At 45.7% G+C, this 23,656-nt stretch overlaps 2 protein-coding genes across 5 annotated transcripts in view; one reads left to right on the top strand and one right to left on the bottom strand.

The window, feature by feature from the left end:
* Positions 1-23,656, bottom strand: part of LOC119646304 (MAGUK p55 subfamily member 7) — a 172,519-nt gene that overhangs the window by 111,712 nt on the left and 37,151 nt on the right. The window lies entirely within an intron of this gene.
* LOC119646243 (protein FAM98B-like) lies at positions 5,300-5,688 on the top strand. The gene has a single exon (XM_038046636.1). It carries the CDS (start codon positions 5,368-5,370, stop codon positions 5,686-5,688), a length of 321 nt encoding a protein of 106 aa, XP_037902564.1. The 5' UTR covers positions 5,300-5,367.

Below are 23,656 nucleotides of genomic sequence, written 5' to 3'. Positions count from 1 at the left end.
AAAAGTTTGGATGCAAGCCCTAAGCGAGGGGTCCGTGGACCAGGAAGGAGGGAGTAAGTTGCTCCCCATTTGGTCCGGTCCAGCATTATGTTGATGCGGACTTAAGACCCCATCATTCTTAAAACGAATAAGTGGTAATGTTACGAGTATCAGACGTACGCAGAAAAGTGATCTGTTGCTGACGCTTAAAGCGGGCGAAGATGTCGGCGAAGATCTACGGAAAAAAATCGAAGTGCCATCAAGTCCATCAAAATGAGCAGAGATTCGGTGGGGAGAGAATGCAAGGACTTGGATGAAGTCGCCACGAAGTCCGAGATCTGTGAAGCCTTGCAATCTCAATTAGGACTACAATCAGCGAGCGAGGTCAACATGCTACGACTTAGGAAGGCCTACGGTGATATAGCAACAAAAAAGGCGATAACAGCAGGCAAAGTTCGTTTTGGATTGGTGATTTACCGAATACGAGAGCAAAGTCAAGTGCATAAATGTTTTAAGTTCTGGCAGTTCGGCCATATTGCGAAAGCCTGTACCAGCTCGTAAGACAGATCTAGTCTGTGCCGCAAGTGCGGAGAACAAGGCCGTTTTGCGAAGGATTGCGACAGACAATGCGCGTTCTGTGTCGAAATGACAAATAGCATCAGTGTCCACATTGCAGCAAGCAGTAAATGCCCAGTGTTCCAAGAGGGGTTCATAAATAAGTACACATGAAGTTTATGCAACTAAATTTGAATCACTGTCAAGCGGCCCAAAACCTGCTCTCCCAGAGCGTGTTCGAAAATAATGTTGATATAGCTATTGCATGCGAACAATATGAAAATCTGCATAGCGAAGTATGGGTCGGTGATAAAAACAGCAAAGCCGCGATATGGAGCTGCGGAAGTCGTGCTATAAAAGATGTGAAAAAACATCCAGAGGACGGATTTACACGTGCCAAGATAGCAGGTATATATATCTATAGCTGTCAAGCAGCCCCGAGTCTCACGCTGGAGGAATTCACTTTATGGCTTGAGAAACCAGTACGGCTACAATTCCAAAATAATTGCCGGCGATTTCAACTCAATTGGTGGACCTCGGCGCAAAACCGAGATGTCTGGACTTCCTTATTAAGGCAGGCCTAGACCGGATACCGGTTGTTGCTCCGTTGATGATGATGATTGCAACTCATGGGCAGAAGAATGGGGAAGCAGAAAAACAAATGCAAGGGGACAAATACTGCTAGAGACATTCTCGCGTTTAAATGTCGTACAGAAATGTTCAAGGAGGTACTCTTGATGATACATAATTATCAGGAAGCGCACAAGAAAAAGTTTTACAGGTAGCGGAAAAATTACAGCGGGCATGTGATGCCTCTATGCCACGGCGTAGCGCCTTCGGATGACGAAATCCCAAATTCTGGTGGAATTCAGAAATTGAGGAATGCCGGGAAAAGTGTCTCAAAGCTAGCAGACGCGCCCAGCGCTGAAGAAACCGACCTGAGTTCGAGGAGCGATATCATCATCATCATCATCAACAACCGGTATCCGGTCTAGGGCTGCCTTAATAAGGAACTCCAGACATCCCGGTTTTGCGTCAATTAGATATCAATAAAAGCTGTCTGGCGTCCTGACCTATGCCAGCGCTCCATCTCAGGCAAGGTCCGCCTTGTCTTCTTTTTCTACCATAGATATTGTCCTTATAGACTTTTCGGGTTGGATCATCCTCATCCATAGGGATTAAGTGACCAGTCCACAGTAACCTATTGAGCCGAATTTTATTCACAACCGAACGGGCATGGTATCGCTCATAGATTTCGTGATTGTGTAGGCTATGGAATCGTCCATCCTCATGTAGGGGGCCAAAAATTCTTCGGAGGTTTCTTCTCTCGAACGCGGCCAAGAGTTCGCAATTTTTCTTGCTAAGAACCCAAGTTTCCGAGGAATACATGAGGACTGGCAAGATCATTGTCTTGTACAGTAAGAGCTTTGACCCTATGGTGAGACGTTTCGAGCAGAACAGTCTGTTGCTGATTGCCTAGAGCGAAGCCTCTTTGGTTCTGAGTGTGGAGTGTGTGGGGCTATTCGGCCTAGCGAGATAGCGGAGAATATCTTATAGATAGTAGTCAGCAACGTGATACCTGTATAATTACTGCACTGCGTATATCTCCCCTTTTATGTATGAGGCACATAATGCTTCTTTGCCAGTCGTCAGGCACCTTGAGCACAAGTTGATGAACCACTTGGTGTAATTGGTGGCTTCCATATCCATATTCCATCCTGCTGACTTGTTCGTAAAACTTGCGCCTTCTGTGCTTAGTGCAGTTGTTTCCTGTACTTTTCGAATTCACAGACCTGTTGGTTCTCCCAGCCTTCCTTTTTCCATCTGTGAAGTCGCTTCTCCGCTCGCCAGAGTTCGTCATAAGTCTTCGCGCTTGGCCGCGAACTTTGAGAATGCAACATTACTCGGTATGCAGCATTCTTCCCTTCCGTTGCTAGCTTACATTCATCGTCAAACCAGCCGTTGCGACTCCTTTTGCGGCTGGGGCCAAGTATGTTTGTGGCCGTATCAATGATAACGTTCTTCAGGTGGTTATGAAGATCATTTGTTGATGCTTCATCTCCAGGTCCTCTGTTGACTGCGGTTATTGCGGCATCCATTTCCCTCTTATAGGTGTCGCCGAGGGCTGTGTAGTGGATGGCTTCAGTGTTAACTCTCACCTGATTGTCAGAGGGGATTCTAAGTGGTATTGTTATTCGAGCTCAGAACACCATGCCAACGAGATAGTGATCCGAGTCTACATTGGCCCCCCCCCCCTATATGTTCTGACATACATCAAGGCTGAGGGGCGTTCGATCAACACGTGGTCAATTTGGTTGAAAGTGGTCCCATCTGTATGTTTGAGGACCGCTTTCTTCGCAAATCAGGTACTTCCAACAACCATTTCATGCGGTACTGCTAATTGAATAGTCCGCAGTCCGTTATCATTGGTATCCCTATCTAAGCTATGGGAGCCAACGTATCGCCTGAATAGGGGCTCCGTCCCTAGTTGACTGTAAATCTCGAAGTATGATTTTGAGATCATACCTGGAAGAGGCTTCGAGGGCAGGCTCAACTGCCTAGGAGAAGGTATCCTTCTCCGACTCTGCAGTCTTCTCTGTAGGGGCGTGAACGTTTATGAAGCTTATATTTCCAAATTTGCTTCGCAAACACAGAGTGCATAGCCGTTCGCTTATGTTTTCAAAGCCAATAAAAGCAGGTTTCATATTTTGGCTGACTAAGAAATCTACTCCGAGCACATGGTTTACTGGATGGCCACTATAATATATGGTGTAGCGACCCTTCTCTAGGAAACCGGTCCCTGTCCAACACATCTCCTGTAATGTTGTTACATCAGGCCTATATGGGAACAGGGTATCGGCTAGCTACGCAGAAGCTTCATCTCTGTACAGAGAGCGCACCTTCCATGAGAAAATGCGGAAATCGTTATTCCTTTGTCGTTGCCAGGTTCGTCATTGTGTAATCCGTCCAGTCCGAGGCTCCTATTATGGCTTCGTAACTTCAGTTTTCCGTGTAGGGTTGTCAGCCCTACCCAACCCGCAACCTGGAGGACCAGTTGGTAATTTGTTCCGTTTTCAGGCGCGGGAGACTCGCCTTCATCCTTCTCCGTCTGCAGCTTTTCGTTAAGAAAGAGCTGCCTGCCAGGATACGGTGGGCGGGTCTCTTAATTCGTATGGATATGGATGATCCAGCCCGGCTAGTCTATAAGGGCAATATCTGTAGCTATTGTGGGTAAACGTTTATAAATTAAACGCGATTTGTAGCTAACAATTAAACTTTTTATTTAACTTAAATTACAAACACCCGGAATTGAAATTATAACTGTCGATTGAGCGAGAGGATCTGACAGTTGACGGATATGTCTATGACAACTTATGACAGCATTGTCACACCCCTACATATCTATGGTAGAAAAAGAAGATGAGGCAGACCCTGCCTAAGATGGAGCAATGGCGTGAGGACGCCAGACAGCTTTTAGGGATATCGAATTGGTGGACCTCGGCGCAAAATCGGGATGTCTGGAGTTCCTTATTAAGGTAGGCCTTGACCGGATACCGGTTGTTGCGCCGTTGATGATGATTAATGATTCCTGCGCTCAATCCTTTTCCTGTGAGGGATCGTGAATGCACCAGGTAATCAGTTAATGGTTTCAGTCGTAGGTCATTGCACGGTATTCCAGTTCCCCACGTTGTTCCATTGTGTTTCAAGTGTCTTATCGGAATGAAAGTTAATTTTGATGTTATCCCTCGGTATTAATAATTCTTGATATGGCGTAGAGATACTGTTAATCTTTTGTCGATTTTGACAGTTCTCCGCCTTGGTGATATCCTCGGAGGTCCTCCAGAGATAACGTTGGACATTTTCTTATCGTTCCGGTGATACCACCAAAGCCAGACTTTGAAGTTTGTGTAATGGAGTGTTAATGGAAAATAAAGGGAAGGAAATTTGTGGAGAAGCAACACACGTGGAAGTGGTTATTCGCAGTTTTCGACCTTCGACAATTTTCCATGAAACACTAAAGTTTTAGGAGTTTATTAATCAGTTAAGAGATGTCAATGCCTTATCCTCCTTAACCTTGAAGCTTATTTTTAAATATGTATCTAAAAATATATACGAAGTCATAAAATAACGTCAGCCTTGCATCAGATTGATTGATATGAGAAATTTGATTGCACAAATATCTAAATTAATTGGATTAATTTGAAGAGATTTTTATCTTTTTAGGCGTCTGCTGAAGAATAAAATCCCAATCTGCTGATACTCCTCTCCATGTCAGACATGCAATTTAGGTGCATTGCCATATATTATAATTCCAGGTGAATTAAAATAATTGAGCCATCAAATTCTTAGATTGCGGTTTGGTACGATGTATGAACATCAAATTCTGGTTTCCGCTTGAAAGATATTTTCTCAGAACTTATCCAGTTTCACGAAAAACAAAAAAAGATTTCAAAAGTAATGTGCTATGTGAATGACCCACTTGTCATTGGTAGGTAAGTGTACCTTTCTAACGCAGAAATAAGATTCATTAACTGCGGAACAATACCTGGTCTCATGAAATTACTTAGAAGTAATAGAAGTAGAATGCTTTGCTGCCACAGTTCGAAAAGGTAAAAAAAACAGTAACAAGATGGGAAGTAGAATTGAGCTAAATAGGCTTAAAACCTGTTATTTATTTTTAATGGCACCCAATATCAATCTATTGGATTTTCTAAAACGTACTCCATTCAATATAAAAGCAAGCAATGGTTCTGACGAAAGCAACAGTTCACTTGTGAATATAGTCCTGAAGAAGTGCTAAAACTACAGTGTCGTGGTCCTAAGCAAAAGAAGATGAAAGTAACGTGGATTTTCGGGTTTCTGCTAGTCCTTGTGGCTTTCACAGTAGCTCAAAGGGCTCCCACATTGACAGAAGACCAAGAGGCAAACTTGGAAGATTTACTCTCCGTCGATGAGCAAGGACATGAAAATGTTGCTGATCGCACTGCAAGGCAATGGGGAGGAGGTGGACGTGGCGGATTTGGAGGAGGTGGACGCGGCGGATTTGGAGGAGGCGGACGTGGTGGCGGATGGGGAGGAGGTGGAGGCGGCGGATGGGGAGGTGGTGGAGGCGGCGGATGGGGAGGAGGTGGAGGCGGCGGCTGGGGCCGATAAAATGTTTGTGGATAGATTAAGTGATTCTATGGCTTTTGGTTTGAATTATGAATAAACTGACGATTTTGAAATAATTGAGTTTAAATTGATAGCAAGGACCGGTACCAGCTGTATGGACTGTTTTCGGTTGTTTTAATATTAAGCTAAAGATACAGGCATCAGAACTGCACCAACATATTTGTAATATATTCAGATAAGCTGCTGGCTTTTGATTGTTTTGATAATATCTTGTGTAGCGATTTGAGAAAAACAGAAATTTATCATATTTCGAACTAGCTGACGCAGCAGACTTGGAACTGCCTCAATCGATTTGTCAGCTCGAACGATAATATTATGGCTATCCATGGCGATCCAATGCTATTTTGAACATGTTTACTAAATTGTTATTCTGATGCAGAAACATTTGTAATTCATGGACAATGGTTCTCTTCACTGTTGGATTGTGAGCACCAAAAAAATTGATAATCTGCATCAGGTACTGGTAAAAGTGTCCCCAATAAGTGATAATTTTGTCCTTTTATCTGTAATTTTTAAAAATTTGTCGATTAATTATTTCCGATACATACATTTTAGTACATATTGAATATTATAAAAAAATATTATATACCAGAACCTTGAAAGTGGGCATGAAATTGTCCTGTATAATATGTGTAGCGCCAAATGATATCATCTGGAAACAGCTGTTATATTATACTTCTGAATGTTGGCCAAGAAGTGCTTAGAATCATTTCCAATCCCAGAAACTAAAGATCGTAAAGGATCTGGTGGTGGGAACAATTGTGGCAATTTTACTTTGCCTCCAGCACAACATAATCCAGTAGATTCATGAGTGTATTTTAACGCCTTACAATATTTACAAATTATTTTCATTTCCCTAATTGTTACTGATTTGTCAGCACTATAATCAATTGCCGGATCATAGTGCAATGCATTTCGTTCAAGAATCACAGGAGCATTCCGTCTGTGGATTCGATCAATTTCATTATGTCGTGATTGCTGTTGTTATGTTTGATGTGCACGAACTCGTTGCATTCCAAGCCTATCTACTTCATTATCACTCACTAAATAACACAATTCTGACATAGCAATACGATTATTCTCTGGATCTGTCTCTCTCTGGTCATCAGTGTGGTTAACACGTGAGGTAGCTCTTCGCACATTTGATTGACTGCGACGACCTAAGTCAGGTCGTCTTCTTCTCGGCATCGTAAATTGTAAATAATTAAAGTGAGAAAATTTTTCGCTCACTTAGCAGTAAAGTGTCACAATCGCAAAATATCAAAAAAAAAAAAGAGCACATTTACTGGAATGTCACTATCACAAAGGATCGCTAAAGTAAAGAAAGTTCTCACGCACTCATAGATATCGTAGCGCAATATCGTAATACTTCTTTCCGTGTTCTAAAGTGCAAGAGGATGGATTGACATATTAGTTGGTTGTCAAATCTAATGTCAAATATTATCGTTGCATTCAGAAATTTAATTTGTAACAAAACTTAATATCTAGTCTGGGTCTAGGTAGTCTAGTTTGGTCTTGAAATATTTATGGAAATTCTGGTGAGAAACAAAAACACTAAAAACAGAAATTCTATTTTCCAATACAACATGTTCTGAGCTGTGAAACATTTGATGTCTTTTGTCTTTTTAGAAATAAAAGATTGTCACTTGGTTGTAATATGAGGTCCGGTGAACATAGTGAGTCATTGAACTTTATTGAATATCAATAAAGTTCAAATTGACTCTAAATTTTATATAGAAAAAAACGTTTATATGGGAAGAAGAAAAGTGCCGTTTTTAGGGTTTTACCGGAAATTATTTTTCTCACCTGTTAAACCTTCCCTAGACCTCCACGGACATTTCAAATCCGCTCAGTCGTTCTCGAGTTTTAGCGAGACTAACGAACAGCAATTGATTTTTATATATAAGATGTTGTTAATTTGACTGACAGATGCCACTGCATTATTAAAAAGAATAATTGAATTGACAGTCAGTTCACAATCGTTCACGAGTGACTATGGTTTCCTTTCCTAAAATTACAATTGAATTTGAAGTCGCAAACTCCCGACCGAGAAGGTCCTTTTAATTTAGACAAAAGGATGTTCATTTTAAGTTTATTGCAATGTCAAATGTAGAAAGCGATGTCTATTATTATATTCCTCCTTGATCAAATTCAGAGAGTAGTCTAGACATTTAAATTGATGACCCCGAAGAACTCGCCCGATCAATTGGGAACAAGTCGGATCGATGGTTCGTGCCATGAAGTGGCGAAAACTACAAGTGAATTTCTACGACTCCTGCATTTCTGGCGTATTTTCCAGGCTTCCAAAGTTCGCCACCAAAAAGGCCAAAAACCATAAAGAAGACTGTGTTGGGTATCGGAGTATAGCAAAAATCCTTGGGATATTTGCTTAAGGCTCTTAGGCCACAACAAAGATTACCGATCCTTGGGACGGGTAATGGGGCTAGTAAAAACCACGGATTGATTATGGCTAGCCTACTTGATTCAGTTGATATGGGTCGATTACCTGTTCGCACCTGGTTAGCACGCTTTGTGGTACAAGGTTAAGGTTTCTCGAACACACTGTCTGAGCGTAAAATCCGTATCGGTTGAGTCATGTGCAGGCTACACGAGCTAATCCCACTAAAAAAGTATTTTATATGCCTCTGATTCGGACATATGGCGAAAGCACCACTGATAGATCTAAACTGAGTCGAAGATGTGGAGAGGAAAATCATTCGGTGAAGGACTGCAGTAAAAACCCTTACCGCTTTCTATGCAGGCAAACCAAAGATTGCGATTGTAACTACATAACGGGTAGCACCAGGTGTCCAGCCTAAAGGATAGCTTTAAGTACCCTACGTAAATGAGAGTCATTCAGCTGAATCTAAATCACTGCCAAGCCGCTCAGAACTTGCTAGACCAGAATGTGTATGAAAAGGAAATCGATGTTGCTATTGTCTGCTAACAATACAAAAGCCTCGATCACGGCGTTTGGAAAACAGGCATAAGTGGAAGGCTGCGGTGTAGGCTTGCAGTAATCGAGTCTTACAGCAAGCAAAGAAGCACCGCGAACACGATTTTGTAAGGGTTAAGATCGATGGTCCCCACCAATATAGCTGTTATGCCGCCCCAAGTATGACAATACCAGATCAGTGCAACATGCTAGATAGACTGGCGAGAGATGCCAAAGATCGCAGTCCCAAAATTATTGCTGGCAACTTCAACGCTTGGGCAATGGAGTGGGGAAGTCAGAAAATAAATGAAAGGGGAAGAATCCTACTCGAGGTTTTCTCCTGCCTAAACGCCACCCTGGCTAACATCGGAGGCGTAAACACGTCTAGGCTTCGAGAGCTAGGCTCCGTTGAAGATCTTACTTTTGTAAGTGATTCGCTGGTCAAGCATCTACACTGGCATGTTAGTGAAGAATACACGCATATCGACAACCAGGCAATATTAATAAGTGACCGAGAACAATTAATCCTCACCTGAAGAAACCTGAAACAGGTTGGTCATCAAGAGCACTTGATGAGGGTATATTTCTGGCAGTATTGCAGTGGAACACCGAGTTTACTGGAACAGACATAGCAAAAGCATCATAGCTATCCCAACAGGTATACCGAGCATGTGACGCTTCCATGCCAAGCCATGCACATTCTCGGGGGCGCAACCCTAACTACTGGTGGAACGTTGAAATAGCGAAGTGTCGTACGGAATGCTTGAAGGCCAGAAGGTGGAGTCAACGCCGAAGAAACACGCCAGAGTATGAAGAAAGGCACCTCGAATATAAACAGGCACGTAAAAAGTTGCAATAGGCCATTACGAAAAGTAAAAATTAGTGCTTCAAACGACTCTGTGATGTGGGAGACTCAGACGTATGGGGAGGAGCGTACAAGTCCGTTATATCAGCAATAAAAGGCAAAAGGTCCCCTCCTATTATGTGCCCTAGATTATTGTGGGAGATAGTTTCGACATTATTAACCCAACATCCGGAAACAATCTTCCCAATGATACCAATGTCTGTGAAAAGGGTCCGGGATGCCACAGCCCCGGGCATGGATCGAATCCCCAACAAGGCGCTGAAATGGGCAATGAGAATGGCACCAAGCATGTTTGCACCTAAAAGAAGGGTCCTTTCCCGCAGAGGGGAAAATACAAAAACTTGTATTGATCTCGAAGACAAGTAAGCCTATAGATGAACCAACATTCTATAGACCTGGAGCTTGTCGAACACATGATGGAGCGGGGGAAACAGAAAACTGTTGAAATTTGCGTCGGGGCCCATGTTGTTAGCTCCCAGCCATCGCTGAAATACCTGGGAGTAACATTCGACTCCAAGCTGAGCTTTAAACCCCACTTAAAGCTTACTGGGTAGGAAGCGGCGACTATCAGCCACTGGCACTGGCAAGGATGCTTCCAAATGTAGGCGGCCCGAAAGACAGTCGACGATTAGTCTTATCGCGAGTCGTCAGCTCTGTACGTTTATCCGCGGCACCAGGGTGGGCGTCGGCGATAAAAATCTGAGAAAATCGCAGACAGCTTCAAGCTGCATATCGGTTAAGTGCTCTACGAACATGTTGCGCCCACCGAACAACATCTTATGAGGCGGCATGCGTGATTGCGGGGATGATCCCAGTAGATATTCTAACTGATGAGGCAAGTCGTCTGTACGAGAATCAGGAAGCGAGCCTAAACCAGCAAAATTAGTGTATGCGGTCATTGGCGGCATGACAAACCCAAACATAAGTATGTGGACTCATTTCTTAACCGGACACGGTGGATATAGGAATTACCTCTATAGGTTCGGTCTAGATGAATCGCCCGATTGCCCTCAGTGTGAAGGTGCAGCCGAAAATGCAGAACACGTCTTCTTCGCTTGCTCAAGATTTAAAAGCTCTTGGAGAAAACTTGAAACAGAGTTAAATACCCGTTTAAGGATGGAAAATCTGATAAGGTTCATGGTGCAATGAAATGCGGCATTGTACATGGTAGTTACAATGGTGAAACGGATCCACCAGCAGCTAAAAGAAGCAGAAGCGCAGCGGAGAGTTAGGAGGGAAGCTACTGCAATTAACGCTACGCGAAGCGATAGGAGCTTGTTTAGAGCGAACAGCTAAGAACTGGAAAGTCCTCGTACTCCCCACCAACAAATGTCAAAGCTAAGACCGCTTTCAGAAAGTACTAACCGAGACCTTTCATTTGATACCCCACATGACACAATTTGATAAAAAAAATGTACACCTCCCTTTGGCGCGTAAGAGGACCCCCCCTCCTTAAATTCAATGTAGAATTATGTAACTCATTGTATGCGTGAGTGTTCACAGTTCTCACCTCCGAAAAAATTCATGTGACAGACAAACAGACCTGCGAGGAGCTGCCAGATCTCCCATCAGCCGCGCCCCTAGGTGCGGATAAGGGAATGCTCGGCGGCTGCGTATGAATATGCATTCGCCGAGTTCGAAGGTGTGCGTGCTTGGGCATGTTTATGCGCAGGTCGGGTAAGTCAGAGAAAAAATGGCCATGGGAAGGATACCCAGAATAATAAACCAATATGGTCGAAGAGACGGTGTACAAACTTACGGTGCAGGGGGTCGGAACCCCAGTACCGGCGGTTTTTGTGAGTGGGCAAGCAGGCAACGATATCAGCTTGGCCACCGTGGCATTTAGTGCTACAAGTAGCTTAGACAAGGAGGTGCCTAGACTGAGCACATCGCTCCCTAGAACACCCATAGCAAATGCGCAGAAGGATGTGGCCAAGGGACAACATTGGTCTTTAAAAGCCGCAGTTACACCAACCGTATCCGAGCGTAAAGAGTTGTGGGAGGCTCCTCAGTATCGAGAGTCGGATCCGTTTAGGAGAAGCTCAACGATTATGAGATCTCCCCTAATATCCAAGGCGGAAAAGGACCTGGGCCACAGGAATTTCGTTGACGCCAGAAAATGTGCGGAGAGAAGAATGGAGGCTTTGGAATAGAAGTCCAACCTGGAAGAGTCATCCTTCAGATTGCCTTCATTGCTTGGAGCGAAAATTGTTGATTTGTCAGAATTCATCAACGATAAACACAACGTGCTCCAAGCAATCAGGCACATGGTGGGAGCCATCTAGGTTCTATATAACAAATCGCGGGAAGATGAGAAAGATTTGAAGGCGAGCCTTAAATTACTCCTTCGACGATGACGCAGTCGACGCAGGTGACACCCAGCCGTATACTTGCGGGTGAGCAGACGAAAAATAGGATTCGCAAAAAGGAAGATCAACATCCAGGACATTAGCAGGTTCCTAAGAAACAAAAAGGAATACCACCTGCTTTGAAGAAGGGCCCTAAAATCCCGGTAGACGGGAAAATAGAGCTTAAAACACCAAGGGAGCCGATGGCTGGACTAAGGTTGGACCAAAGAAGCCAAAAAAATAAAAAGGAGAGAATGAGGATCCGACCTGACGTTATCATTATTTCAAGCACGGGTGGTATGACATACTAAGAAGAGTGAAGGTTGACCCTGATCTCAAAGACTTGGGGGAATGTAAGCAGGATCCGGAGAAACCAAAAGGGAGATCTCATGCTGGAACTGAAAAGGTTCGGAGAGAGTAAAGCCGAAGATTTCCGCAGCCAACTAAAAAATTACTTAGGGAAAGTGCTGTCGTGCGTGCTCAAAAGCATGAGATCGCTATACAGTGCAAGGACCTAGATGGGGTCGCTTCTAAGGCGGAAATCTACACTGCCTTAGCGGAGTAGTTCAAGCTGCACGGGTTGCAGGAGGCATGCATTGTAAGCCTTAGCAAGGCGTATGGAAGTACACAGACGGCGACTATCCGGCTGCCAGTAGAAGCAGCGCGCAAGCTACTGAATGTCGGTAGTTTGGCGCTATAGAGCAAACCTCATTAAAAATAGACGGCACATACGTCTACAGCTGCTATGCTCCTCTGAATTTAAGGAAATGCTGGACAGATTGGTTTTGGATGCAAAAGGACGGAAACCAAAAGTCACCGCCGGTGATTTCAATGCATGTGTTACAGAATGGGAAAGTTCACTGACGAGTGCAAGAGGGCGTTGTCTCTTGGAGGCTTTCGCGCAGTTAGATATCATATTGCCTAACGATGGTCAGGTTAATACTTACCGGAAACAGGAGTCCGGTTCGGTTGTGGATCTGACTTTTGTTAGTGCTTCACTAGCTCGCGATATGTTCTGGAACGTCAGTGAACAGTACACCCATAGTGATCGCCAGGCAATACTCTTTGACCTGAAGAGCAAGTGGTGGGAAATCTGCTGGTCCAAAAATTAGGAGAACGTCAGGTTGGTCTGCGAAAGCAAGTGTCGAGCAAATTTTCATAGATGTATGGTTTTACCAGGACACTATACAAGGTATACCATCGGTAGGAGCCCTCTATATCACGAAGTGTATCGCGAAGGCATGCGACTCATCGATGCCGAGACGTTATACTTTCCCCAGTAGAAGGCCCAACTGGTCGTGGAATAGTGAATGTCAGATCTTAGGTCGTTGTGCTATCCGACCAGACGAGCGTCTCAGAGACCAATGGGTAGGATTGACCAGGAGGTGAAACAGTGAGCTTACAAGGAAGCCCGAAAAAACCTGAAGCTAGCTATACAGCGAAACAAGAGGGACTGTTTCAAGCAACTCTGCGCAGAGGCGGATAGAGACCCATGGGGAAGCGTCTACAGGGTTGTGATGGGGAGATTTAGAGGTCAAGAAACCCCACAAATTACATGTCCCGATCTCCTACTGAAAATCGTTCAGGGTTTGTTCCCCCAGGAGAATACAAGGGGTTACAGTCTACATACATCTTTAGATGTGGCTGTAATACTTCCAGTAACGAAGAAAGAAGTACTGGAGATTTGCGGTAGGCTGGGAGACAACAAAGTGCCCGGCCTCGACGGTATTTGGTATACCCTTAGTCCTTAAGCTGTCCATCAAGTCGAAGCCAGACATATTCGTAGAGTTGTTTGAAGCATGCTTGGCGGATGTGATTTTTCCTGAGACATGGAAAAAACAAAGGTTGGTGTTGTTGCCTAAACCTAGTAAGCCTCCTGGTGAACCATCTACCTACAGGCCTACATATCTATTGGATACTATGGGGAAAATGTTGGAGAGAATAATCTACAGCAGATTGCTCCCCGTTGTAGAAAGTCTGGCAGGCTTATCAGGCCGATAATTCGGCTTCTGAATGGCCAGAGCAAGTATTGTGCTGTGATTACCCTTGACGTGCAAAATGCGTTTAACTCTGCCAGTTGGGACCTCATTGTCGGCGATTGGTGCACCAAGTTACCTAACTGTGCTAGTCGACAACTACTTAACAGATAGAAGGCTCTGGTACGACACAGAGAATGGAACCAAAGAATACATTGTCTCCGCGGGTGTTCCACAGGCTTTTGTGCTGAGGCCACTATTGTGGAACATCATGTATAATGATGTGTTCGGCCTCCCAGTTGCCAGCGAAGCCACGATAGCGCGTGATTGTTGTTGCAAAAGATCTGGAGGATGTGGAATTGTATTCATCCAAAGCAATCACTGCTATAAAGAAGTGGCAGAAAGATGCACATGCGATCTTCGACGTTCCTTCAGAAAAACGTCGGTAAGGGGGTGAAAAACGGGCTAATGGAACTGGAAGAGCTCCTGGACAGGATTTCATACTATAGGCGAACATGGAAAGTAAGGCAAAATCCGCAGGAAGCAGAAACAACCGCGCTTCCCGAGGAGAACACCACGAGTACCAAACGGATCGCTGACAGCCCATTGCAGAGCGAACTTGGTAAAAAACGAAAGGAGGAAGGGACATCTGAAGGAGACTTCACTCAGGTACTCTCCAGGGCTGAAAAGAAGAAGGCGAAGAGGACCAAAAGACAACAACACGTCGCGTCATCAGAAAAACCTCTGCCTAAAACTAAGGCGGACACGAAGGACGAAGTGCCAAAAGAAAAGGTGGGGAGACGAAGGAGGACTAGACCGCCAGCTTTGCTTATTAAGCCGACGGGAGGCAAGACTTTTGCGGAAGTCCTCAGTGAAATCCGTTACAAAATCAAACCCGAAGACAACGGAGCGGAGGTGTCTTCCATACGTAAAACGAAGGGTGGTGGAGTCTTAGTCGAACTAGGCCCGAAGACTATAAATAAAGTCACGTTCTGTGAAGCAGTCAAGGGGCTTCTTGGAGAAAAAGCTTTGGTTTCTAGCCTGGAACCCATGTGTGCTTTAGAAATCCGAGACCTTGACTGTCTCACGGAAAAGAACGAGGTAGAAGAAGCCATCAAACGCGAATGCCCGGAGGTAACCAATGTCCGGATTGGTATCACCCCCGCAAACTCCCGAGGCCAAAAACTCGCTGTGGTGGAAGTTGCCGAGCAATACGCGAGGAAGCTTCTAAACAGCGGGAAAATAAGAATTGGTTGGGTAGTGTGTAGGATACGAATTCGGGCCGCCCCAACCAAATGTTACAGATGTTTGGACTATGGGAACACATCTGCAAACTGTCGGGGACCTGACAGAAGGACAACATGCCGTAAATGCGGTCAGGCAGGCCATAAAGCGAACAGCTGCAATGAAAAGAAAAGCTGCGTCCTATGCAGGGACCGTGGCGCGACTGATGAGAGCATTGCGCACACTGCGGGATCGGGGCGGTGTCCAGTTTTCAGAGCAGAACTGGAAAGAGCTAGGATACGGTCAACATTATTCGCATCCTACAAATCAATATGCACCGGAGTGCAACCGCTCACGAGTTGCTAGCGCAGTTCGCTGTGGAGACCAAAGCTGATTTAGTACTCATCAGTGAGCAGTACCGAAACAAGGGCCCAGTTTCATGGCACCCAGACATATCAGGTACCATCTGGGTTCGGGACGGCACCCTCCTGGGGGTTCTTGCCCAAGGCCGAGGGGACGGCTTTGTCTGGATTCGGTGTTCAGGGATAACGTTTTTTAGTGTCTATCTTACGCCGAATGAGACGATGCTGGACTTTCGTCGGAGGCTTGAGGCTTTGGAGGACGCTATATTAAGCACGGATGGGCGGATCCTGGTCGGAGGTGACTTCAATGCTAGGGCACTTGAATGGGGCATGCCTCACACAGATTCCAGAGGGAAACGAATTCTGGAAATGGCGGCGAGAACAGGACTGGTAGTTCTAAACACCGGATCCACCTCAACGTTCCGGCGCCCGGGCTGCGAAGGAAGCATTCCAGACGTAACCTTCGCATCGGAATCACTGGTGTCGCTAGTGGACGGGTGGCGAGTTCTGGAAGACTTTTCGGCAAGTGACCACCAATACATTGCTTTCGAAGTGGTGGACACAAACTCTCGGTGTGCGCCACCCCAGCGATCTTTCTGTGTATGGAACGTCGCGAAAGTGAATACCGGGAAGTTTGTCGAGACTCTGGGAACAGGTGGGGCCACGCTGAAGAGTACTCCTGGGGGCGGTGGCGCCGCGGCTGACACTGTCGTAAATTCAGTTATGAACCTGATAACGACGGTCTGCGGAGCCTCCATGCCCTGGAAGACATCGAGGCGCGGCAAACCTTCCATGTATTGGTGGACAGTGGAAATCGCAGAGCTCCGGAAGGAATGTCACAGGCTCCGCCGCTTAACACAACGACCGGGAGGAGGCATGTACCACAATGATGGAGTACAAATCAGCCAAAAGGAGACTCCGCAGCGCAATAAACAAGAGCAAAGCTCGCTGCTGGCAAGACCTGATCGACGAGGTGAATGGGGATCCGTGGGGACTCGGTTACAAACTTGTAACCCGAAAAATCGGGGCTCTGCGGAAACCCTGTTCACTTAAGGCCGAGCAGATGGACCGCATTGTGAGGGCACTCTTCCCTGTACACCCCGTATGGGATGGTGACGTCGGCGCGGAGAGCGCACAGGACTGTCCACTTTTCTCTGTAAAAGAGTTGGAACAGGCAGTCCTCTCTATGAAAAACAAGAAGGCGCCAGGACCCGATGGTATTCCAGCAGAGGTGTACAAACTGGTATTCCAACACCGGCCAGACCTACTGCTCGGCGCATTCAACGCTTGCCTGAAAGAGGGCATTTTCCCTGCTCGTTGGAAAGTTGCGAGGCTTGCGCTGATCCCTAAAGGGAAAGGCGATCCCGAACTGCCGTCTTCATACCGCCCACTATGTATGCTTGATACTGCTGGGAAAGTGCTCGAAAAGCTCATCAGAAGTAGACTCGCTGAAGCGATACGCGCTGCCGGAGATTTATCTCCCCGGCAGTTTGGTTTTAGGGCAGGGAGATCGACAATTGATGCTGTCATGCAGGTCGTGGACGCCGTTCGACGAGCAGAGGCACATAGCCGCCGAACTCGACGGGTGGTGCTCCTCGTAACGCTGGTCGTCAGAAACGCCTTCAATTCCGTAAGATGGAAAGATATTCTAGGCACACTAGAGAATACCTTCAACGTGCCGAACTATCTCTTACGGATTTTGAGGGACTATCTGAGGAACCGCTCCCTGCTCTATGAAACATTAGAGGGTCAAAGGTGGATGGAGGTCACATCGGGGGTAGCACAGGGATCCATCCTAGGGCCGGACCTCTGGAACGCTACCTATGACAGTCTGCTTAAACTCGACATGCCAGAAGCGTCGCGCCTGGTCGGCTACGCAGATGATGTCGCAGCGCTTGTTGCTGGACGCACTGTCGAACAGGCGCAAAGCAGACTCGGCATATTGATGCGACGGGTAAGCGGATGGATGACTACTCATGGTTTCAATCTTGCACTGGAAAAAACCGAAGTAGTCATCCTGACTAAGAAGAGAATTCCGACCCTGCGTCGCATATCGTTCGGCGAGTCGATAATCGAGTCAAAATCAGCGGTAAAGTACCTCGGGTTGACTCTTGACTCAAAGATGAGTTTTTCTGAGCAAATCCAAGCAGCAGCGAACAAGGCTGCGGCTGGAGTTTCGGCGTTGAGTGGGCTAATGGCAAACATTGGGGGTCCTACGTCTAGTAGGCGACGTCTCCTGATGAGCTCAACGCAGTCTGCCCTGCTCTACGGCGCAGAGGTATGGGCTGGCGCTCTTAACAAGGAGGTATATCGTAGACGCCTCGTGCAAGTACAGAGACGGAGAGCTTTACGGGTGGCGTCTGCGTACCGCACAGTCTCTGAACCGGCCGTGATGGTGATCGCGGGAGTTATCCCCGTTGCCCTTCTTGCTAGGGAGCGTCAGGCCATATACAAGCGCAAGGGAGATGAGCCAAGGGAGGTGGTTGCTCGCGAAGAACGGCAACACACTCTAGACGAGTGGCAGCTCTCTTGGCAAAGTGAAACTAGAGGCAGATAGATTGCGCGGCTCATCGACAACTTAGGTGCGTGGCTGAATCGGAAGCATGGTGAGACTGACTATTTCCTTACCCAATTTTTAAGTGGGCATGGAAATTTTCAGTCTTACCTGCACAAGATTGGAAAGGCGCGTTCTCCTGATTGTGCGTTTTGCAATGGAGTTGTGGACGATGCCCACCACACTTTTTTTTCTTGTGGAAGGTGGGATGGGGTTCGTCAGCAGCTCTGTTTAAACACGGCGGATCTCTCTCCAGACAACATTGTGGAATTGATGCTGAGGACTGTTGATAGCTGGAACGGTGTTGTCCATTACGTTCGGGCGCTTCTCGTTGCTAAGAAGGTAGAACTCGACCGGTGGAGGAGCCGGATGGCAGGGGGTTCCTTGAACTGACAGTTCCCTTCCTCCTCTCCCCTCCCGTTGGCGAAAGGAATTCCCTGATTTGAAGGCTCCGCAAAGCGGGAGAGTTCGGGGGCTGGCCCGAAGTAATGTGACAAACGGTTCCAGGCTAGCTCTCTGACGATGGGGAGGTGTTTAGTTGGTAGTCCGATGACGATACCGAATCGGGAGTCCAACACTGTGTGCGTAAATGCATTCACCTACCCCACCCCAAAAAAAAAAAAAAACCATAGGGTCAAAGCTCTTACTGTACAAGACAATGACCTTGCCAGTCCTCATGTATTCCTCGGAGACTTGGGTTCTTAGCAAGAAGATTTGCGAACTCTTGGCCGTGTTCAAGAGAAAAATCCTCCGAAGAATTGTTGGCCTCCTACATGAGGATGGACGATTGCGTAGCCTACACAATGACAACATCTATGAGCAATATCATGACCGTCCGGTTGTGGATAAAAACCGGCTCAATAGGTTACGGTGGGCGGGTCACTTAATCCGTATGGATGAGGATGATCCCACCCGGAAAGTCTATAAGGGCAATATCTATGGTAGAAAAAAAAGACCAGGCAGACCCTGCCTAAGATGGAGCCATGGCGTAGGTCAGGACGCCAGACAGCTTTTAGGGATATCGAATTGGTAGACATCGGCCCAAAACCGGGATCTCTGGAGCTCCTTAGGCCTAGACCGGATACCGGTTGTTGCGCCGTTGATGATGATTAATGATTCCTGCGCTCACTCCTTTTGCTGTGAGGGATCGTGAATGCACCAGGTAATCAGTTAATGGTATCAGTCGTAGGTCATTGCACGGTATTCCAGTTCCTCCACGCTGATCCATCGTGTTTCAGGTGTTTTATCGAAATGAAAGATGATTTTGATGTTGGTATTGGTGATTCTTGATATGGCGTAGAGATACTGTTAACCTTCTGTCGATTTAGACAGTTCCCCGCCTTGGTGGTATCCTTGGAGGTCTTCGCTCCGATTGCCAAGATTACCACCACCTCGGAGAGTTAATGGAAAATAAAGGGAAGGAAATTTGTGGGGAAGCAACACACGCGGAAGTGGTTATTCGCAGTTTTCGACCCTCGACAATTTTCCATGAAACACTAAAGCGTTAGGAGTTTATTAATCAGTTAAGAGATGTCAATGCCTTATCCTCCTTAACCTTGAAGCTTGTTTTTAAATATGTATCTAAAAATATACAAGAAGTCATAACATAACGTCAGCCTTGCGTCAGATTGATTGATATGAGAAATTAGATTGCAGAAATATCTAAATTAATTGGATTAATTTGAAGAGATTTTTATCTTTATCTTCTGCTGAAGAATAAAATACCAATCTGCTGATACTCCCCGGCTTATTCTGCTGCTCGTGTTATCCTACTCCTCTCCATGTCAGACATGCAATTTAGGCGCATTGCCATATATTATAATTCCAGGTGAATCAAAATAACGTAGCCATCAAATTCTTAGACTGCGGTTTGGTACGATGTATGAACATCAAATTCTGTTTTCCGATTGAAAGATATTTCCTCAGAACTTATCCAGTTTCACGAAAAACAAAAAAAGATTTCAAAAGTAATGTGTTATGTGAATGAGCCACTTGTCATTGGTAGGTAAGTGTACCTTTCTAACGCAGAAATAAGATTCATTAACTGCGGAACAATACCTGGTCTCATTAAATTACTTAGAAGTACTAGAAAAGGTAAAAAAAAACAGTAACAAGATGGGAAGTAGAATTGAGCTAAATAGGCTTAAAACCTGTTATTTGTTTTTAATGGCACCCAATATCAATCTATTGGATTTTCTAAAAAGTACTCCATTCAATATAAAAGCAAGCAATGGTTCTGACGAAAGCAACAGTTCACTTGTGAATATAGTCCTGAAGAAGTGCTAAAACTACAGTGTCGTGGTCCTTACCAAAAGAAGATGAAAGTAACGTGGATTTTTGGGTTTCTGCTAGTCCTTGTGGCTTTCACAGTAGCCCAAAGGGTTCCGGCATTGACAGAAGACCAAGAGGCAAACTTGGAGGATTTACTCTCCGTCGATGAGCAAGGACATGAAAATGTTGCTGATCGCACTGCAAGGCAATGGGGAGGAGGTGGACGCGGCGGATTTGGAGGAGGTGGACGCGGCGGATGGGGAGGAGGTGGACGCGGCGGATGGGGAGGAGGTGGACGCGGTGGATGGGGAGGAGGCGGACGTGGTGGCGGATTCGGAGGAGGTGGACGCGGCGGATGGGGAGGCGGTGGACGCGGCGGCTGGGGCCGATAAAATGTTTGTGGATAGATTAAGTGATTCTATGGCTTTAGGTTTGAATTATGAATAAATTGACGATTTTCAAATAATTGAGTTATTTATTTATTTATTTATTTAATAAGGACAATACACAGAAAGCAAATTCCTTAATACATGTTGTCCTCAAAGGGAGGAGCAAGTGAATGGCTTATTTTACGTTTAAAGCTAGAGAGGGACATAGAGTCAAAGGAACCAAGCTGTAGGGCATTGTAGGACCGGCAAAACCTCGGGATCGGAGAGTGAAAGTAAATCTCGAGCTCCGCGAAGGGTACATCAAAAATGTCCGCACTACGTGTGTTATGAGACGAGGCGATACGGAAAGTAATATCCGAGTTGGCGGAGCAGTCCATCAGATAATTGCAGTGTTTGAAAAGAGTACACATATCAAGGAAGATACGGCGTTGCTGTAGGGAGGGGAGATTAAGGGTGCGGAGTCGTGACGGATAATCAACCTGTAGAAGGTTCTTTTTGTAAAAGAGGGTCCGGGTGAATTTGGGTTGTACAGCTTCAAGAGCACGGCAGTCACGGATGCGGAAGGGGGACCAGACTACACAGCAATATTCAAGGATGTTTCTGACAAGGGAATTGAAGAGTGTTAAGGAGGGCTGGATTGAGGTAAAGTCGGAGGAGGAACGTAGGATAAAATCAGACATTTTGGAAGCTCTATTGATGATGTCAACGAAGTGGGAATTGAAACGAAGTTTATCGTCGAATATTACGGAGGTCAGTAGTGAAAGGGGTTGTTCACTGAGAGAATAGGAAAAGGATGTTGGGAAGGGTTTAAAGGAATAGCGCATCCAGTGGTATTTGTTGACATTTAGTATTAGCTTGTTGACCGAACACCATCGGACTAAATTATCAAGGTAATAGAGCACAGTCGAACGGAGACGAAACAGAGGCAAACAATTTAAGGTCGTCAGCGTAAAGCAAATATGGGCAGGTGAGGATGAAGGCGAGGTCATTGATAAAAAACAGGAAGAGTAGGGGGCCAAGTATAGAGCCTTGGGGAACACCAGAAGAAGGAGAGAAGGAACCAGATAAGTGGCCATGAGAAAAAACTTTGCAGGAGCGGTATGAGAGATAGGAGGAAAGCCAGGAGATGACTGAGGGAGGGAAGTCTAGTAAAGAAAGTTTAGAGATGGGAATGTTATAGTCAACGGTATCAAAGGCTTTGGAGAAGTCGATATAAATAGCATGTACCTCCTGTCGTGAATTCAAGCATTTAGCAACAAAGTTGGTAAAGACCAGAAGATTAGAAGCCGTTGATCTATGTTTCACGAAACCATGCTGCTCTTTGACTATGAGGTGACCCAAGTGCGCAGTAAACCAGTCGTTGACGTATCTTTCCAAGAGTTTGGAGCAAGAGGAGAGAAGAGAAATGGGGCAGTAGTTCACAGCAAGGGAAGGGTCTCCGCTCTTCAGAATAGGAATGATAAGGGCCTCTTTTTAGAGACGGGGAAAGTAGCATTCGTCTAGACTTTTGTTGTAGATTATACTCAAGGGGGGGAGGGGGGGGGGGATGTGTTTTCTACAGTTAATGAGGAAGAGATTAGGAAGACCATCGGAGCCAGGTCCGACAAGATTACCAATGAGGAACTCAACCGAGGAAGACGTAAGGAGAGGAATGGCTAGAAATTCGGAGGAGTTTGTAGTTATGAAAGGTGTAGAGGGTGGAGGACTCGATGGAAAAAACACTGAAGAGAGGTAGGTGCAAAGAAGGTCGCAGGATTGTTGTGGGGAGTTGGTAGTGGAGTCAGCGAATCTGATAGAAGAAGGATGAGATTGAATTGGATTACGAGAATTGCGAGCGTGAGATCAAAAGGGTTTGAATTTACCGCGGGCAAGGGCGGCTTCGACGCTCAATAGGTACCTTTTACGCGCTTTTTTGACCATTGACTTCACAATAGAACGTATAGCCTTAAAGTGAGCAAGGTCGACGTCATTCTTAGAAGCCCGAAACTTTTTCCCCAGTGTATGTTTCAAGCGAATGTTAATAAGAACTTCCGTTGAGAACCTAGCTGGGTACAAAGGTAGACAGGGAGGAGAAAAAGGGACATAACAGGAGAGAAGATCAGAGAGGATATTGTAGAAGGTATTAAGAGCTTGATCACACGATGAGTTGCTTTACCCAGTTGAAAGACGAGAAAGCTGAGTTCAGACCGTCAAAATTGGCTTTGCGGAAGTTGAACTTAGTGGGTTTACGCTTGGTTTTGGGTTTTGAACGAGGGAGCTCCGCTTCAAATTCAATCGCGGGGTGGTGAGCATCAGTTTTGATATACGGGATGTGCAAGGAAATAAAGAAAGATGGCGCTCGGGGAGATTGAAAAGGAAGTGATCGAGAGTGCGGCCCAAGGAGTTTTTGATGGTATTGAAATTGAGGGCAGAGCAAGTGTACATAAAGGAAGAAAATGGGAGGGAAGAATGGGTGAGGTTGTTGGAAGGAATTGGTAGGCTAGAATGATTAGGCCAGTTGAGCATGGGGAGGTTGAAGTCTCCACAAAGGAAGAAAGGGAGGGAAGGGAATCTGACGATAAGGAGTTCAGCCAAATTATCAAACAATTCTTCATACCGTTGAGAAGGGCTAGCACAGGGGACATATACACAAGAAACAATGAACGGGAGGAAGTTGGGTGGGAAGACACGAAGAGCAACACAATCAAAAGGAAACCCAGAGGAGGAGAAGACGAGTTCGGCGGGGAGTGTATCTTTCATTATGATTGATTATGACTAGCCTACTTGCTTCAGTTGATATGGGTCGATTACCTGTTCGCACCTGGTTAGTACGCTTTGTGGTGCAAGGTAAACGTCGCTGACTTGAGTATGCGGCATTGTGCGGGTGTCGTGTATCTATCATGAACATTTTGCCGTGGAGCGAAAAATGTTCGATGATCTGTTTTTCGAACATACTGTCTGCGCGTAAAATTCGCATCGGCTGAGTCATGCGCAGGCTACAAGAGCTAATTCCACTAAAAAAAAGTATTTAAAATGCCTCGGATTCG

The sequence above is a fragment of the Hermetia illucens genome, chromosome 1 (assembly GCF_905115235.1).
Source record: "Hermetia illucens chromosome 1, iHerIll2.2.curated.20191125, whole genome shotgun sequence".
Lineage (NCBI taxonomy): Eukaryota > Metazoa > Arthropoda > Insecta > Diptera > Stratiomyidae > Hermetia > Hermetia illucens.
Note: the sequence above shows the minus strand (reverse complement) of the source record. Positions and strands in the feature narration are given on the sequence as shown.